Source organism: Triturus cristatus, chromosome 4_1 (assembly GCF_964204655.1).
Source record: "Triturus cristatus chromosome 4_1, aTriCri1.1, whole genome shotgun sequence".
In the NCBI taxonomy this organism is placed as follows: domain Eukaryota; kingdom Metazoa; phylum Chordata; class Amphibia; order Caudata; family Salamandridae; genus Triturus; species Triturus cristatus.
This window is the reverse complement of record NC_140585.1, coordinates 13,261,037-13,281,278: the sequence shown is the minus strand read 5'-3', so window position 1 is coordinate 13,281,278 and position 20,242 is coordinate 13,261,037. Positions and strand designations below refer to the sequence as shown.

The window sequence follows — 20,242 nt, the reverse complement described above, 5'->3', positions numbered from 1 at the left end:
GTATCAAGCCGCTTTATGCCTTGGTACAACCTACTTTTTCCAAATCATGTTGGCTGCCAGAGCATTCAGCTATATTGCAATCTTTGCAAGCTGACCTTCTTGCTTCAAAATACTTACTGACGCGTGATAACCACACAAACCTGGTTATAGGAATTGTGCCGGGCGTAGTGGGTTTCACATACTTAACGTTCAATGAGGGCGACACCGTCCTCATTGCCTATAAATCACACTTGTACACTTCGGCTGAACTGCGATTTTCCGCTGTTGAGAAAGTTCTGACGGCAGTACAGATGGCAATTCTGAAAGAACGAGCGCTATCGCAAGGTAAACGCATGTTGGTGGTGTTAGACCTGTCAGCCCTTTGGGTGGTCCCTCCTCATCATTATTTATTTTGTCCCACTTTTGCCTCAAACCCTGTTATGGATTTTTCCTTTTTGGGAACCACCAGACCTTTTTAGTGTTGATGCAGTGTCAGGGAGCCATTTTCCCTACCCCTGGAACTTCTGTCTGAGGGCCTGAGACACAAAATGGAGGCCACCTGTGACATCATCAGAACCCACTGGAGATTTCTAGAACCTTCTGCAACATTCTGGAACCCTGTGACAGTTAGAGGCGGTTTAGAATGTTGGGAGGCCATCTCAGTGTGGCAGTTGGCACTTGACTAGAGAGGAGAGAGGACGGAGATTCAGAAGGAGGAAGGAGTGAGGCAGCAGGGGTGGAAACCAGTGCTTGGAGTGGGGTCCAGAAACCCACCCTTGATGCTAGTCCCTACTGACCGAGCCCAGCCTAGAGCCCTGTGTGGGACCAAGTCCAGAAAAACCATCTAAAGGACCTGAACATTTGGAACAGGCCTTACAAAGGAAGAACAGCAAGATCCTGACCTGTATAGCAGTGTTCTCCTGGAGTCCTGACGTCGAGAAGCCTGGAGACCTGGAGCCCGAGGTGGAGAAGCGGCGCTGACTGAAAGCAGACGTCATACCCGGAGCCGCAAGAGGTCGATAGAGGGCGCCGACGGAGGTCGTGGAGTCACCGGAGGTCGAGTAGGAAGTCACCTGAGGTCGAGTTGAGGCGTCGACGGGGGAGTGAAGTCCGCCCTCCGGAGTCGCCGGAAACCAAGGTGAAGCGCGCAGGAGATCGGGAGTGGAGATCGCACTCCGGAGTCGCCTGAGGTCGAGGTGAAGCGTGCAGGAGGTCGGGAGTGGAGATCGCACTCCGGAGTCGCCGGAACCCGAGGTGGAGCCGACGGAGGTCGGGAGTGGAGGTCGCACTCCGGAGACACCCGGAAGCGGGGAGACCGTGACCCTGTGACGCCGGAACACGACATCGAGCCAAGGCCGCCCAGCGACATCGATCCGGAGCCGCCTCACGGCACCGACCCGGCGTCAGGTAAAGCAGATCGACGCAACATCGAACCGAGGCCGCCCAGCGACATCGGACCGGAACCGCCAGACGGCATCGACACGGCGTCGAGTGGAACAGATCGGCGCGACATCGAACCAGAGCCGTCCAGCGATGCCGACCCGGCGCCGAGCGGAGCGATCATCGTGAAAAGGGAAGTAAGTGGTAGAAAGGGCATTTGAGGCCCTGTGGAGCCCTAAAAGACCATTCTAGGGGCTAGAGGGGTGTTAGAACCAGCCTGGGAGTGCCAGGGGTGAACTGAGACTGGTGTAGTGACCTCTGTGAGGGCTTGTGTATTGTGGGGAGCCAGATCCAGGTTACCCTTAGTCTACCTCAGTGCAGGCCCAGCCTTGACCAATCTAGGTGGGACACCCCCCATGTCATCCAAATGACCACAAGCTGTACTTGGGCATAGTAAAACCAGACTACCTCATAAATGTGATCTGATTTGCAATTGTTATTGATTGCTTATATTATTTATTGAAGGCGTTTTATTTATGGTCTGACTGTATTTATTCCTGCATAGTATTTATTGTCTGACAGTATTTAATTGCCCTCTGTATTTATTGCACCTATATTTATTCCGTGCTTATTTATGACCTGATCCTATTTATTGAAACCCCACTGTGGTATTATTTATTTGACCTGCTCTTTTGAGGAAAATCTTATTGTATTGTATTTTTTTTTTTTTATGAACCTGCAACTAAGAGAAAAAGATAAAGACAAGCTACTTTCTTTCATAATTTTTACGGTGTAGTGTCGTTTTTGGAACGGATGAATGCATGGTTATTGTGAGGGTGTGACGTACGCTTCACACGGTGCCTGTACCCCAACCGCTCGAGCCAAGCTACCGTTGTATGCTTGGAAACCTGGTGACTGCTGACCCGGTTGCCCGGTTTCCAACATAAAATTGGTGTTCAGTGGTGGGATCGAGCTGTGCTTGCGTCCACTCGACAATAACTGTGGGTAGTCCATAGGCCTACACCGGGAGTTTTCTCCAAGCGGACTTCCTAATTTTGAGTTTTGTTTTTTCTAAATTTACTTCTGGTGGTGGGAGGAGGTATTACAAAAGGTACCCCCCTGCATAGATTCTGTAAGCAACTGTCTTCTATCCTGAGTGGGCAAAATGGAGTTTGTATTAGAGGATGTGGAAACTTACACTGTGGCCCAACTCAGGGAGTTTTGTGAGAGAGAGGGGGTGTTTTGTCCCCAAGGTGCAAAGAAGGGTGAGCTCCAGACCAGCTTAAGGGCTTGGGGGGAGGCACGACGAGAAAGTAAGGTAGAGAAGGAAGATAGGGATGGAGAGCCTGTCAGTGAGGGGGCTGGTTTGTACCAACCTGAGGTGGGGAACCTAGTAGTGGGGACCAGAACACTTTCAAGGAAGGGCAGCAGTGTCTCTAGCAACGGCTTATTAGAAGCAGAATTCACTGACCGGAGGGAGAAAAGACAACTCACATGGGATTTGGCGAAGCTGGAGATTGAAAAAGAGGAACGGAGGATGGCTCACGAGTTGAGGCTCAGGGAGATAGATCTCCAGATCCTATGGGTCGGGGCACACCCTGTTCCTAGTGGTGGCAGCGAAGAAAGAGGAATCACCAGGGAATCCAAACCCTATTTGCCAAAGGACATAGTAGCTAGCTATAGTGCAGGTGATGATATCGCCAAGTGGCTAGCGGCCTATGAGATCTCATTAAGGGTCCATGGGGTTCCAGAGAAGTACTGGGGAGGGGGATTGTACAAATACATGCCTCCAGCTGGTAGGGATACATTATTGGCCCTGGAGCAGGATGAGCAGACCCACTACCACACCATGAAAGTGGCGCTCGTAAGGAAGTTTGGACTAACACCCGAGAAGTATAGACAGAAGTTCCGGGGTAGCCACAAACTGGGCACACAGAATTGGGTGGATTTCCTGGACTATGCAAAGAAGGCATTAGAGGGTTGGATACAAGGCAGTGAGGTGAGGGACTACGAGGGGTTGTTTGATTTGATGTTGAAGGAACACCTGCTCGAAAAATGTTTCCCTGAACTGCGTCAACACCTGGTGGATAGCAAGCTGACCAATCCCCGGAAGCTTGCTGAGGAGGCGGACATTTGGGCTAGTACCCGGGTGTCCCCAAGGGGGACTGGAGGGGACTCTCAAAAGACCGGACAGGGCCCCCCCCAGAAGAAAGAGGGAGGGGAAAAGAAAACGGAGTTCTCTAAAGGCCCCCAAAATAGTTCCCAAGGGAAGGGAACAGGATTCACCCCTAGGGCTAAGCCACCCAGAAACCCTAATCCTGGCCAGAGTCAGCAGCCAAGGGTTGTCCATTGCTACGAGTGCGGTGGTATCGGACACTATAAGGGAGATGTGAAGTGCCTGAAGAGACCACCCCCTCCCATCGGAGGGAAGGCCCCCGGAGTAGATAGTGTAGTGCTCGGGGAGGAGATGCCCTTAGGTAAGGGAAGGGAGTGGGCGGGTGTCACTTTAGTGTCCCTGGGAGAACGGGAGATGGTTCCTAAGATCCAGGTGCCCGCAAATACCACAAAGTATGGGCAATGGGTCACCATCAATGGCCAAAGAGGGGAGGCTCTGAGAGACACAGGAGCCAGTATGACTATGGTACGTAGCCAACTGGTGTCTCCAGAGCAGGTGATTCCCCATGTACTCCACCCTGCCGCGATGGCTGACGGCAGAATGGGCCACTATCCGGTGGCCGAGGTTCCATTCGAATGGGAAGGGGTTGCAGGTTCACTTCGAGTTGCCGTAAGCCCTGCCGTGCCAGTCGATTGTCTGCTGGGGAATGACATGGAGAACAATGCTTGGAAGGAGGTGGAATACCGGACTCATGTTGAGATGCTGGGTACACCTGACTGGGCCTGTGTCAGCACAAGGTCCGCGACTACCCGGAGGGAGAGTTCGTTTAGGCGGGAGCCTGGAACAAAGGCACCGCCGGCTGCCAATCAAGGGAAGAACCGAGGACAGGAGGAGCCTGCCTCGGCATCCGCGCCCCGTGTGACGGATAGGCCACCGGAGGAGGTGGACCAGGAGTCCGCGGAGGGGGATGTTACCAAACTGGAGGACCTACCCATCCCGGCCGAGTGGCACGTGGAGGGAGGGCCGACCAGGGAGGAATTCTGCAAGGGCCAGAAGGAGTGTCCTACCCTTGAGGGGCTGAGGCGACAGGCCGACGCCCAGGCAGCAGGGAACACTGAGGGGAACTATAATATTTACTGGGAGGATGGCCTCCTCTACAGTGAACCCAAGGCACCCATGCACGGATCGTCACGGGCCTTGGTTGTCCCTCAACGTTACCGAGCCTTCCTTCTGGAATTGGCTCATGAGATCCCCTTGGCAGGACACCTGGGGCAAGACAAGACCTTTGCCCGTCTTGTCCCGCACTTTTATTGGCCTCAGATGAAAGTGTCGTCCGACACCTACTGCCGGACGTGTGTGTCTTGTCAAGCCAGTGGGAAAACAGGGGTGAAGCTGAAAGCTCCCCTGGAACCACTTCCTGTCGTTAGCACCCCCTTTGAAAGGGTGGGCATCGACATTGTGGGTCCGTTAGATCCGCCTACTACAGCTGGTCACAGGTTTATCCTGGTTCTGGTGGATCATGCCACACGGTACCCAGAGGCCATACCTCTGAGGACCATTACTGCACCTGTTGTGGCTAGGGCCCTGATGGGAATCTTTATCCGAGTGGGTTTTCCCAAGGAAGTTGTGTCCGACAGGGGGACCAACTTCATGTCAGCATATATGCGGGCGATGTGGAAGGAGTATGGAGTGACATACCGGTTCACCACTCCTTACCACCCCCAGACCAATGGTCTGGTGGAGAGGTTCAATAAGACCTTGAAAGGCATGATCAGAAGTCTGCCTGAAAGCCTGCGGAGGAAATGGGACGTCCTCCTACCCTGCCTATTGTTTTCCTACAGGGAAGTGCCACAGAAGGGAGTGGGCTTCAGCCCCTTCGAGCTTTTGTATGGGCACCCTGTGCGTGGACCTCTCAGTCTGGTGAGAGACGGATGGGAAAGAACTCCCAGGAAGCTTCCCCAGGACGTGGTGAGCTACATGCTGGCCTTCCGGAGCCAAATGGCTAAGTTTTGGAAGCAAGCTTCTGACAACTTGGAAGCCAGCCAAGCAGTGATGAAGGCGTGGTATGACTACAATGCTCACCCGGTGGAGTTGGAGCCTGGCCAGAAGGTGTGGGTGATCGAACCAGGAGAGCTTAGCGCCCTCCAGGATCGCTGGTCAGGACCCTTTGAGGTGTTGGAGAAGAAGGGTAAGGCTACCTATTTGGTGGACCTGAAGACCCCTCGTCAGCCCCTATGGGTGCTGCATGCCAATCGCCTCAAACCCCACCATGAGAGGCCCGAAGTCATCTTGCTGATGGTGACTGACGGAGCAGAGGACGCGGAAAGCGAGCCTCTCCCCGACTTATTTGCGTCTCAAGAAAAGGATGGGTCGGTGGAGGGAGTGATTCTCTCCCCATCCCTAACTCCTGAACAGCAGGAGGACTGCCGCCAGGTCTTGGGGCAGTACTCCTCGTTGTTCTCCCTTGTCCCGGGTAGGACTCACCTGTGCGTCCATGACGTGGACACAGGAGACAGCCCACCTGTGAAGTCCAAGATCTACCGGATGACAGACAAGGTGAAGGCCAGCATTCACAGTGAAGTCACTAAGATGCTGGAGCTAGGAGTGATTGAACCTTCTAGCAGCCCCTGGTCCAGTCCGGTGGTATTAGTACCAAAAGCTGCACCACCGGGTGCCCAACCGGAACTGAGGTTTTGTGTGGACTACCGGGGACTGAACTCAGTAACCAAGACTGATGCTCATCCGATCCCAAGGGCGGATGAATTGATTGACCGGCTGGGAGCTGCCCAATATTTGAGTACCTTTGACCTTACATCCGGGTACTGGCAGATCTCTTTGACTGATGGAGCTAAGGAAAGGTCAGCCTTCTCCACGCCCAAGGGCCACTACCAGTTCTGCGTGATGCCCTTTGGGCTCAAGAACGCACCTGCCACGTTTCAGCGTCTGGTGAACCAGATCCTCGCCGGAATGGAGAGTTTCTCTGCTGCTTATCTGGACGACATTGCCGTCTTCAGTAACAGCTGGGAGGATCACTTGCGTCATCTGCAAACTGTTCTCCAGGCCCTGAAACAAGCTGGTTTAACGATCAAGGCCAGTAAATGCCAGATCGGGCAGGGGTCGGTAGTGTACCTTGGACACTTGGTGGGTAGGGGAGCGGTGCAACCCCTCCAGGCGAAAATCGAGGCTATTATGGCCTGGGAACCCCCCAAGACTCAGACTGAGGTCCGAGCTCTTCTGGGCCTCACAGGATACTACCGCCGCTTCGTGAAGGGGTACGGGACCATTGTGGCCCCCCTCACAGAGCTTACGTCCAAGAAACAACCTCGACGGGTAGTCTGGACGGAGGCTTGTCAGCAGGCCTTTGTGAGACTGAAGCAAGCCATGTGCGAGGCCCCGGTCTTAAGGGCCCCAGATTTTTCCAAGGAGTTCATTGTCCAGACAGACGCATCGGAACATGGCATTGGGGCAGTGTTATCGCAACTCAATGAAGAGGGTCTGGATCAACCCGTGGTCTTCCTATCCCGGAGACTACTGCCCAGGGAACAGAAGTGGAGTGCAATAGAGCGTGAAGCCTTTGCGGTGGTATGGGCTCTGTAGAAGTTGTGGCCATACCTGTTTGGCTCGCACTTCCTGGTTCAGACCGACCACAGACCCCTTCGTTGGCTGATGCAGATGAAGGGGGAGAATCCCAAGTTGCTAAGGTGGTCTATTTCCCTACAGGGAATGGACTTTCAGGTGGAACATCGGCCTGGAGTGGACCACGCCAATGCAGACGGTCTCTCAAGGTATTTCCGCCTTAGTGATGAGAACTCCCAAGGGGTTGGGTAGCTCTCCCCACTTTCAGCTGGGGGGGACGCGTGTTAGACCTGTCAGCCCTTTGGGTGGTCCCTCCTCATCATTATTTATTTTGTCCCACTTTTGCCTCAAACCCTGTTATGGATTTTTCCTTTTTGGGAACCACCAGACCTTTTTAGTATTGATGCAGTGTCAGGGAGCCATTTTCCCTACCCCTGGAACTTCTGTCTGAGGGCCTGAGACACAAAATGGAGGCCACCTGTGACATCATCAGAACCCACTGGAGATTTCTAGAACCTTCTGCAACATTCTGGAACCCTGTGAAAGTTAGAGGCGGTTTAGAATGTTGGGAGGCCATCTCAGTGTGGCAGTTGGCACTTGACTAGAGAGGAGAGAGGACGGAGATTCAGAAGGAGGAAGGAGTGAGGCAGCAGGGGTGGAAACCAGTGCTTGGAGTGGGGTCCAGAAACCCACCCTTGATGCTAGTCCCTACTGACCGAGCCCAGCCTAGAGCCCTGTGTGGGACCAAGTCCAGAAAAACCATCTAAAGGACCTGAACATTTGGAACAGGCCTTACAAAGGAAGAACAGCAAGATCCTGACCTGTATAGCAGTGTTCTCCTGGAGTCCTGACGTCGAGAAGCCTGGAGACCTGGAGCCCGAGGTGGAGAAGCGGCGCTGACTGAAAGCAGACGTCGTACCCGGAGCCGCCAGAGGTCGATAGAGGGCGCCGACGGAGGTCGTGGAGTCACCGGAGGTCGAGTAGGAAGTCACCTGAGGTCGAGTTGAGGCGTCGACGGGGGAGTGAAGTCCGCCCTCCGGAGTCGTCGGAAACCAAGGTGAAGCGCGCAGGAGATCGGGAGTGGAGATCGCACTCCGGAGTCGCCTGAGGTCGAGGTGAAGCGCGCAGGAGGTCGGGAGTGGAGATCGCACTCCGGAGTCGCCGGAACCCGAGGTGGAGCCGACGGAGGTCGGGAGTGGAGGTCGCACTCCGGAGACACCCGGAAGCGGGGAGACCATGACCCTGTGACGCCGGAACACGACATCGAGCCAAGGCCGCCCAGCGACATCGATCCGGAGCCGCCTCACGGCACCGACCCGGCGTCAGGTAAAGCAGATCGACGCGACATCGAACCGAGGCCGCCCAGCGACATCGGACCGGAACCGCCAGACGGCATCGACACGGCGTCGAGTGGAACAGATCGACGCGACATCGAACCGGAGCCGTCCAGCGACGACGGCCCGGCGCCGAGCGGAGCCGATCATCGTGAAAAGGGCAGTAAGTGGTAGAAAGGGCATTTGAGGCCCTGTGGAGCCCTAAAAGACCATTCTAGGGGCTAGAGGGGTGTTAGAACCAGCCTGGGAGTGCCAGGGGTGAACTGAGACTGGTGTAGTGACCTCTGTGAGGGCTTGTGTATTGTGGGGAGCCAGATACAGGTTACCCTTAGTCTACCTCAGTGCAGGCCCAGCCTTGACCAATCTAGGTGGGACACCCCCCATGTCATCCAAATGACCACAAGCTGTACTTGGGCATAGTAAAACCAGACTACCTCATAAATGTGATCTGATTTGCAATTGTTATTGATTGCTTATATTATTTATTGAAGGCGTTTTATTTATGGTCTGACTGTATTTATTCCTGCATAGTATTTATTGTCTGACAGTATTTAATTGCCCTCTGTATTTATTGCACCTATATTTATTCCGTGCTTATTTATGACCTGATCCTATTTATTGAAACCCCACTGTGGTATTATTTATTTGACCTGCTCTTTTGAGGAAAATCTTATTGTATTGTATTTATTTTTTTTATGAACCTGCAACTAAGAGAAAAAGATAAAGACAAGCTACTTTCTTTCATAATTTTTACGGTGTAGTGTCGTTTTTGGAACGGATGAACGCATGGTTATTGTGAGGGTGTGACGTACGCTTCACACGGTGCCTGTACCCCAGCCGCTCGAGCCAAGCTACCGTTGTATGCTTGGAAACCTGGTGACTGCTGACCCGGTTGCCCGGTTTCCAACAGGTGGTAACACCATACCCAGCCCTTGAGGCGGTGACGAAAGCAAGTGTACCTAATTCTAAGGCTTTGCATCCAAGGTGGATACAATGGGCCACTTCCTTGACATCGCCTGACGTCACATATATCTTTGAAGCGGCACTACAGACTCAGGAGTTCTTGCAGTATGAATTTGTTCATCCAGCTCCTCTGTCTTTGCGCCCGCTCGAGGATTACCATTGTGTCATTTACACTGACGGTTCTGCGCAATCGGCTACTGGATCGAAGCATGCCTATTCAGCGGCCTGCGCAATTGTGGTCGGTACTTTCGTGAATGGTGAATTCCAATCCGATGTCGTGCATACGCAGTCATTGGGTGATTGTACCGCACAGTTGGCAGAGCTTCGTGCTCTGGGGCTTGCACTGGAGTTTGCTGATCCTCGAGTCACTACTCTTATAGTGAGTGACTCGTTTTATTGTGTTCAATCTTACAACGAAAATCTACATTTTTGGTCTCGAAATGACTATCGTGATTCCAAAGGTAGCACAATTAAGCATAAGACGCTTTGGGTTCGAGTGGCAGAACTTAAAGAACTTCTGCCTCTCGTGAATGTTATTCACACTCTTGGTCACCAACGAGTTGGCGTCCATGCTGTCGGCAACAGCTTAGCTGACGAGGTATCAAAAACAGCAGTGGCGACATACTTTGTAGCAGCAGTTACAAGATCACAAAGTAAGATCGATGATGACATCTTGGCAGCTATTGCTGCCACAAAAAAGGGAACAAAATTTCCAAGCGTTTTCCCTTCTCGTTACCATTATCGCTTAAGTCCTGATAACGTCCCATTAGTGAGGATAAACGACGTTGGTGACAGATTGATTCCTAACGCGGACTGCAGACCATCTTTGATATTAGCAGCTCACGAGGGAATGGCGTCCGCGCATGCCGGCGTTGCAGCTACTGTATCTCTGTTACAACAACGTTACTGGTGGTTCGGGTTATACAAACAAGCTTGCGCTTATGTTCTTCATCTGCGGCGCGCCCACCATAAACTCAGTTGTACATATCTAATAAACCACTGGGTTGTGTTTATTTAGATCATTGCGGTCCTTTTACTTCTGATACTGCGCACAAATACATCTTGGTTGCAGTGGATTCGTGCACACGTTTTCTGTGGGTGTGGCCACAAAGGAGTGCTGATGCCCGTACTGTCATCAAGGATTTGCGTGTGTTTGTTGGAAGTTTTGCATGTGGTACCTTTCATTCTGATCAGGGCCATGCGTTCGCCTCTAAGGCGTACAAAGAAGCCATGAGAAATTTGGGGGTCCAAGTCAAATTTTCGTCTCCATACCGACCTGAGGGTAATAGTTTGGTGGAGCGAATGAACCGTGACTTAAAGCAATCTTTGACAGCCAGGGTTTTAGGTACTGGCCGGAACTGGCTGGCCCACTTGTATGACGTGCAACGTGCACTTAATAATCTCCCTAGAAGGTCTCTGGGTGGGCGGACCCCATACATGATGCTCTTTGGCATACGAATGTTTGACGTAGATGATCACTGTGCTGTATTGCAGAATCTTCAAGAAGCCAGAGACAGTCTAGCGAAGGAACACGTACCCTCCACATCTGATGCTGCGCTTCAGATTCCGGTAGTCGGCTGGCTACCTCAAGTTGGTGACCTGGTCCGTGAGAAGGTGGAGAACAAGAAGGAGTTCGGCCACTCTTATCGTGCACCAGTTCCGGTGCTTGGAGTACAGGTTACACGTACAGTCATTTTACCTCCACTTCCTGGTCGCAAGGATAACAGGTACATCTCTGTTGACAATGTCAAGCTACAGCGAGTGGCCGATTCTTCTTAGTATGACACCAGCGGTTTCTTGCCCTTCGATGCTGAGAAATTCTGTTGTGGCCCCAGCTTCTAACACCTTGCCTGATGTTGCCGTCGAGATGCATACAGTTACTGGTCCTTTATTGCCACCGACAGCTGGTGGTCTACCTGAAGATGCTGAGTATGCTTATCCTGCGGATGTCCCGTTGCCTGTTTTACAATCCACCACCCAGTCGCGCTACTCCTTTGACACTAATTCAATGACTTCCATTGCCCCATCAAAAGTTTCTATTTTTGTTGCCTGGTTCAAAAGACATTTTTTAATTCCCCCTTGGACTTACATTTGGCTGGTGCTCATAAGTATTTTTTTGTTTATGTCCATTGGTTTTGTGGTAGTGTTTTTTAGACTTATAAATGGACACTACCTGAAAGAAAGATCTACGATTGGACTAATTGATGGAACTTTGACCCCCCCACTCCTCATCACATATTATGAAAAGGGACCAGACTTTTGTGAACATTACTGCCAGGCCTGTATGTGATGGGATCTCTTGGGATGCTGTAAAATTTCAAATTCATGGCCCCACTGAAGTGATCAATGTGCCAAATGTATTTCGTGTTTCTATGGGTGATGCAGTTAAGCAAAACATCCACTCGGATGATTGGGATGTACAGGCAATAGAAGCACTGTTTTCTGATTTGAAATATTATGCTGCATTTGCTGCTGAGGATTTGTATTTAGATACTGCTAATTATGGTGAGCAATTCTGCTATCAACATTATGGCACACATTTCCTACACAGAGCAAATACGTTTAGAAATTTGGTAAACTATACGCAATGGGAACACTGTCCAGCCCCTAGGCTTGGCAGCTCCGCCACGTTAGTGGACATTCACATACTTTTCTAATTTCGGTGTGTCGAGTCCAGCCTCCTTTTATTTTAAGGTTGCGGCTGAGTCTGCTTCTAAAGTTAAACTGACACACACCAAATTGTTGTATTCCAAGTCCTTTATGGACGAGTTGGCAATCGGAGGCTATGATCTGTGGAAAGCTACTATCGATCTTAAATCGGTTTGGGGTTCTAAACCGTGGCAGGTGCAGGGAACAGAAGCTTTGCATCGTGCCTGCCTCATCCCGAACCACATGTTATTTTTGAATTCGTCAATTTTTCAGACCACCTGTTTTGGATTGGCTACATCTAAAAGATTGAATTCACCCTCCACTCCGGCTCTGGGTGCTTATCCTAATTGGGATAATCATACAGATCTGTCCCTTGCTACTTTGCAGTCATACATTTCCAACACATCTTTCAATATTTCTGAATTAAATTCTGAGGGGTGGTTGGTATGGCAAACGAGCTCAGATTCCTGTCAACATCAGTTTCTGGATTTAGCACCGGGGTATACACAGGTTCGTGTAGACCCCCGTTTTGAATCTTCTCACACAGTAGCTACCTACTCAGTAGGGAAGTTATGCCAGTCTTGGCTGCAACATTCCACCTTAGCGTCTGTTAAACTTCATTTACCACGATTGAACGACAAAATAGATTTTAATGATTTTGTTAAGGGTCCTGCGATTGGCAGGTCCAAAAGATGGGTATATGCTATTTACAACGAAGTTTGGAAGCTATCACAGATTGAGGCTGCATCCAGATTACAAGCTATTGACCAAGTCAATATGGAGAAAGTATTGGCTGTAATAGATAATAGCATTAACACCCTGTCTTCCAGAATTTATACCTTAGATAATATTGTTTCGTCTGTGGTAGACATTGTGCAGGATGAGTTGTCTGTGTTCTATCATGGTCAAAATCAATTGCGTTCCATTATGCAGTTTGCATGGACTTTGCAAACGTTAAAGGCTGGGAAAGTCCCTTGGGACTATATGAATACTTCATCTTTGCTCCTCCCTTTTAATTTAACTGCGAAACAACAGTTCATGTCCATGAAAGATGCAACATACTCATTGCTGCACATTGAAAAGTTATAACCTTTACCTTTCTCTGTTGCTGAATTAAACTCCACTGTGTGGCTTATCCACGGGTTGATGACGTTACCATTCCCCCTGTTTAAGTTCAGTTCGTGCATGAAACATTATCCTCTTGGCAGATATGAAAAACTTGGTACTGCCTTCCTGCACGAAGTTTGGTCACTCCCGTTCACATATAGATGCGTGAGGGACGGAAAAGAGGTTTACTTAAAAGGTGAAGAGTGCACTTCCACTCCAGATCACTCTGTAGTGTGTAGGCACATTCAATTGCATGGTGCATGTAATGTGCACGCTCCTAATTTAGCTTGCGTACTGAAAGGGATCCCGGTGCCAGTTACAACACCGTCTTTTACGCTGCTTGCTAACGGTAGTTATTTGCTATTAAATAATGAAGCTTGCTGTGGGATGCTAGTGGGAATTCCTTACATAGTGACTATATCACAGAGAGTAGTTTGATGTAATAACGTCCTTTTCCCACCCCCGCATGGACGGCTCGATGTATCCATCTGGCCTTCCATTCCAACCTTGAAAGCAGAGTTCAACAAGATGAGCAGAATAAGGGCTCTATTGTTTCAAAAAGAAGTCGCCTTGACTTCATCCTGTGAAACATTTGTCCTTCACGTAGCAAACACACGCACGGAGGTGCAAGCGCTTTTGAATACTGATCTCCCACTTCATTTTGGGGCCCTGATTCAGACTATCTTTAATGCCTTGTCAACAAGTGGCCTGGCTCATTTTTTTTAAATTGTGGGCTCCGGCCTCGTGACCTCCTTTCAAACTATTTTTGGTGTGATCCCGGCATTTTTTCATTCTATTTTTTCCAGCATCTTTGGAGGTCTCCCTTTGCTTCTCGCCCTCGTGGCTGGGGTGCTTTTGTTGATCTACGTACTACGCTATGTATGCACAACTTGCGTCACACGACAGCATGCCACGGCTGCTCCTTCTTCGTAACCGGATGCTAGAATATTATGGCACTTTACCACTGGCGACCTTAAGCATAGCCTATGGATTGTCCTTCTGGTTTCCCTTCTTTACTTGTGTGCAGCCTGTCTTTCATTGCCTAGATTGTCCATTCCAATGGGCTCTGGATTTGTGCCTGTCGAACTCGGTGTCTCCTGCCCCGGATTATGATCGGCTAATGAGCCCCTTAGTGGCTTATGAGTTGGACTGTTCTGGCGTCAGGATTATGGCCTGTGGAACGGCACATGGAGTCCTAGGGAATTGGGACATCGGAAAGGCTGCAGCTGAATTCTTAGCGAGAAGTTATCTTGAAGAACATACCAGTTGTCCTCGAAAGGTGCTAGAGGCTCCGGTTGTCGAGGAACACGTGTGTTCCTTCCCCTTGCTGAACTGGATGGCAGATAATTTTGCAGAGCGTTCCTCTTGGAAGCTGTTGCTACTTATTGTGCTTATACCTTGATGGATTGACTTTTTTCCCCCTTCGTTTCATTGTACATCCATCGATGATATTTTTTTCTCCCTTTACATGGTTTTTTTTCTCGATTCATTTTAATTTTTTCTTTTTTCTCTTCGAACTTTTCACTTACCTTATGTGGGCTTACAGTTCATGCCCTTGGTTCCGTTCTATCAAACTTGAACTCTGCATTCTTGAAAGTGCGCCCCTACTGGTTAGTGGTCCGATCAAGGGGGGGTGTAGTGAAGATTGCTATCTACATATGTACAATGCTAAGTTAGCACAACCGCGTTAGATGTTAGAAAGCCATCTTGCCGCTTTTGCTGCTTTTGCACACGACACTGTAGTTACATGTTATTAATTGAGAAATGCTTACCCGACTTTGCTTCACATGAGAACTGTCTGTTGTTCACATCGCTAACAGTGAGCAGCGACCTTGGTGCGCACATTGTGTAAAGAAACAGTCTGGGTCGCTAGACGGTGCATATTGTTGGGTACAGGTTGATCGGCCCACTATTTAGCCATAACACGCACGCAGCTGCTGATACCTGAAAGATGAGTGCTTTTAATATTTGCAGTGCTGCATGTTTTACATTCATTCGGAAGAAGAGCTTTCCCAGGAGCAGAGTCTAAGCTGATCCTGTGATGTGATTCCACTAAGCTGATCTTTACGGTATGGGGTCCCCCATTCAAGCCTAGAGACCTTTTATTAGTCTAATAATAATAATATCAGTTTACTAGCGAAAGGAAGGTGGCTGATATCCACTGTCATTTTATTATGATTACTCCTTTCATTTTCTATGGTATTGTAACAATGCTGATGGTTTTGATCTTAATCATTTGTCTGCTTTTTTAGCCAAAGTACTGCATCTTAGGACACGAGGTTTATAAAATAAACTCTTTAAACTTTACCATGCCTCTGTTTATTCTGTTGTGGACTGATATGAGAATAATTACGAACAGGTATTTCTGATTCCCACCATTCCTGAGAATACCCTAAGTCGCTTGTTCTGGGTTGTCTATACATTGGGACCGCCGAGATAATACTCGGATAACGAATGGGACACTGATGCTGGTCGGATAAGGGGTTCTGGGTTCTGAGGTGAGTTTTTGGTACACCACAATTCACTGAGGTCCTGGTTTCCTACGCATAGTTCTGTGCATAAGCAGAATCCCTGCAACACCGTGGTGGATCGGGGAGGGGCAACCGAGCCAAGGAGCAACTGAGGAGAAGTTAAGAGCAAGTAAAAACAGTTTTCGAAACTGTGCAAATGTCTGCAGTGCAAATTCTAAACTGGGCAGTTAGAGTGCAAATTCAGCGAGTTAAACCCACTTTAAAACCAAAATTAAATCAGGTGTTTCTTAACGTATTTAAAATAAGAGCGTACTTAGATTTTAGCGAGATACCAAAAAACAGAGCTTCTGCCTTACAGGCGCGCATCTGCCTGCAATGTAAGTTAACTCAAAGTTGTTTACCAGCCCAAGCAAATTGTATCAATATAGAACGAAGAGTCTTAACCGCTTCGGTGCTCATGATGAGCCCAGCTGGGCTCGTCATAACCATCGCGGCCCGCCCACGCGCGATTGATTCCCCGCCTGTGCGGGAGAATCAATCAGTGGGCGGGGTCGTGACGAGCTCAGCTCCACTGTGCCCCACTGTGCCTCATGACGAGCTGGGCTCGTCACGGGCACAGCGCCACCGCCGCCACCACCCCCACGCCGCGGGGAAATTACCCCCGTGTGGAAGGGGTTAAACATTGACTTCAGGAGCAACATCGGTATGTTTTGAAACAGGAATAATAAATAGGGAAGAACTATCATCTTCATAAGGGATATACGCCCCATCATTGATAATGACAGGCAAAACCACAGATTGACGTCGTCCCCCAGCTTAGATATAGCTTTCCCATAATTCTCTTTGAGCACCAAGTTTTAATCTGTGTTTACTTGTATGCCTAAATAACGTACAGGCTCAGTAGACCATTGCAATGGAAAACCCAACTTAATGGGCAACATAGCAGGGGTCAGAGGAAACATAATGGATTTTGGCCAATTCACTTTTAGGCCTGATATAGCTCCGATCGAAGCGGTGAGCACTGAGGTGAGATTTGTTGCCGGGTCTCAGACATATAAGAGCATATTATCAGCATTCACCAATATTATGAGACTATAACTAGGGAAGCGAATCCCTCTGTGCCCATGATACTCTCTCAGAGTGCATGCTAACAGCTCTGCCACAATTGCATACAGCAACGGGGATAACGGGCAGCACTGACGGGTGTCTCTTGAAATTTTAATAGGGAATGTGTTTGCATTTCTCACCCTGATCCTGGCCAATGGTGAGTTATATAAGACTGCCACTAATCTAAGAAAGACATCACCTATGCCAATTTGTCGCAGCACCACTTTCATAAATACCCACTCCACCGAGTCAAATGCTTTCTCAGTGACGAGGAAGACTGCAGCAGCCCTGACCTCCGTCTTAATATGCTGTATGGCCCCAAATACAGTTTGTATGTTATATGTTAAGCTGCCCCCCAGGACAAAGCCCGCTTGTTCCGGAGCAACCAGTAATGGTCCCAAAAGTTTGGCAAATATCAGAATATCAGAAGCAATAGAGGCCTATAAGAGGGGCATTCAGTCGGCGGCTTCCCTGGTTCCAGTAAAGTAACTATTAAAGCATTGAGGGAGGCTTCTCATTTGCTCCCATCATCTCCTCAAACAACATAACTAAATGTGGAATAAGTAACTTCCTAAAAGCCTAAAAGGACACTGTTAGTTCATCCTGGGCTGGGGCGCTGCCGTTGCATGTTGTGTTGAAGGCAGCACTGGTCTCGGAGGGACCATGTAGGCTTATCAGGTGCTCTCTCTGCTCATTAGTGAGCCAGGGCATTTGTATATGTTGTAGGTAATCCTCCATTTCAGCTTCATCTGGGATCACTCTGGAGTTATAGTGCTCTGTGTAGTAGCTATGAAATCTATTAGCAATCGCATCTGGATCATGCAGCGAATTGCCCTCCTCACCTCGTAATTCCACAATTGAGCTGCCCTCTCTTCTACGACGCAGCAAGGCAGCAAGAACAGCGCCTGGGCACTCTACCTCACCATACGAGCTAGCTATAGCGTATTTGCCCATATATTTCACCACGATATCTGCAACTTCTCCATACTTCACTAGAGCTTCCTTCAGATATTCAAGGGTTTGAGCATTACTGTCTTGTAGGTGAGTCTGCTCCAACTGGGCTAGCTAACTCTCAATAGTCGACAACCTGTTGCGTAATGAGCGGAGTACTCCCGCATGTTGAGAAATAGTCACACCACGAATAAATACATTGAAAGTCTCCCATACTGTAGAAAAGTGGTGAACTGTACCAATGTTATCACTAAAGAAAGTTTCAATGGAATCAGCTAGCTCTGCCCTAAAGACTGTGTCCAGTAGGGAGTATGGGGGAATCTCTATTTGAAGGGGGCGTTCTTCAGAGGAGCCTCGATGTCAAGCAAAACCGGGGAGTGATTAGAGAATGTAGGAGGAAGCGTTTCACAAGAAAAAGTGATCTAGAGATCAGCCAGTAGTCAATTCTGGTGTGGAAGTCATGCGGAGCAGAGTAGTGTGCCCTTGGATCTCGGGTGCCAAACATCAAAAAGACCCAGTTGTCCACTGATATCTACTATTGCTCTAGCAGTCGCTGAGGGGCACCTAGGGGGGCCCTTAGAGCGAACCAAAGATGGATCAAAGACACAGTGGAAATCACCACCCCATATTAGCGGCAAATCTGGTTCTTTCAACAGTCGGTCAGATAATGTATGAAAAAATAAGTGGGTCACCTTCTTCCAGGGTGATACCCGACTCAGGGCTAACCCACATGAGGACTCCCCGCGCCTGCATAGTAAACCCAGATGCACTATAATGCCAGTGAAGATGCTGCTATTGGGGGGAAGGTGTGTTTCCTGAATTAGTGCAACATCCACCCTATGTCTCTTAAGATATGTCAAAACTTTTCTCAGCTTCTTAAAATCGTTGAGGACTCTGATATTACAGGTCAAAAATCTGAGTTTGTTGTAAGTATCTTGCGATGTTGTGTTAGAAGCCATACAACCCGCTATGGGAATCTCCGACACCCACCCCACCTACCACAACATTAGCCAGACTAGGGATCTGTGCCCGCGTCATGCATACTGTAATGTTACAAACAATCAAACCCCACCCACTCCATGCTACCCCCATAACTTGGGTAGATAGGTGCTAGAATAGAAATAAACAAAATGTATGCTTCACCGTAGCAAGATTAAATGTTCGCAGGATAAGATACGTAACCTTGAATGAATGCGCTGTATTTCAGGTGGCTTCATAGGCACTGCTAAATAAAGATGCCGAACAGCTACACTGGCATATGTGGCACTCATAGATAGGTTCAGTGTGGAAAGCAGTTCTACTCACCTTTCTCTGGTGATCCATCACATGTCCACTGAATGGCCTCGTCATTCATTTCTGACATTTGCAAGTATTTTCTGTAAGAAAGAAAAAGGGTCATTTGAAAAGATCCATGCACATGACTGCCTTCAAGAACAGCTGTTGACAAAACACTCACTCGCAAGACAACGGCCACACTCTCTGCTCGGGATGTTACTTTGTGTTCTCATGAGGAGAATAACATTGATGAAGTAGTTTTATCTCACTTTTAATTCTCTAATTCTTATTTTAATTGGGGTCAAAGAAACACAGCCACAAAGCAATACATCACTCAATAGCATTACAGTAAAAATCACTCAGCAATCTTCACTGAGTTATGGGCTGACCAATACAAATTAAATGACATCACAAGTGTGGTTTATGGTAATTTACAAGTACATGAAATGATTCGACTTCAACAGTAAAATGTCAGCCAGACCTGAAACCGCCTCACAATGTCCACCAGGACTGCCCCAGCGCTGCCCCAATTTAAAACAGCAACTGTGTCTAATGTGGGACCTGACCAAGTGTGTATCTATGGCCCCCTGGATGCAGGGAGTGACAGCAGCTGGTCCGAGGGCCCTATTAACTCAAGGGTTTTTGATATGCTTCAAAGGGTAGTTTATTGAGTTACAAGCATAAAGACCAGCACAGCTGATCACTGATGACACCTGGAAGTTCCAAGCGTCATCAATGATGTAAAGCATCAGAATGTAACAATATGCAAATGAGGATAAGAGATAGACATAACACACCTTCTCCCTTTAACACAAATAAGAAAAAAAAATAACAGCACCTCTTTTCTCCTAACAATCGAGCAATTTAAGAAGATAACTTAACTTTTTCTCACACATATCAATGTAACAAAAGTAGAGAATAAAAGAAAACAAATCAATGACAAAGTCTTTGAGATAATCATGTGGTTTTACTATTCTGCGAAATCTATTAACAAGAACGTCTTTACATTTAGATGATAATTCAGGATCAGATGAAGCTTCATGTTCAACCAAGTCTGATGAATCAGAATTGAGAACAACATCATCAGAAATACCTTCATTCTGTACAGCATCAAGAGAATTCTCATTCTCAACTTGTGTAGAATCAGATGAGTTCTCTAATTGAGTTGTAACTAGGGGGGCTTCAATTTTCTCAGAATTCTCATCTTGCACAAACTTTGACAAACATTCAGATCTCACATCTTCCCAATCGAGCCAATGGAAACTTTTTGTGATTTGGCTATCATTTGGCTTTTCATTCCACTTGCTGAGTTTACCTTTGCACTTTACTACCAT

General features: G+C 48.6%; 1 protein-coding gene across 2 annotated transcripts in view; it reads right to left on the bottom strand.

The window, feature by feature from the left end:
• Positions 1 to 20,242, bottom strand: part of LOC146839305 (GTPase IMAP family member 7-like) — a 277,862-nt gene that overhangs the window by 50,049 nt on the left and 207,571 nt on the right. For both annotated transcript variants that reach the window (XR_014981059.1, XM_085651338.1), the window contains exon 3: positions 18,939 to 19,009. Coding sequence is in view for 1 of the 2 variants with exons in the window: in XM_085651338.1 (XP_085507464.1) it covers positions 18,939 to 19,009 (71 nt within the window). In the remaining variant the exon portion in view is untranslated. The remainder of the gene's footprint in view (positions 1 to 18,938; positions 19,010 to 20,242) is intronic.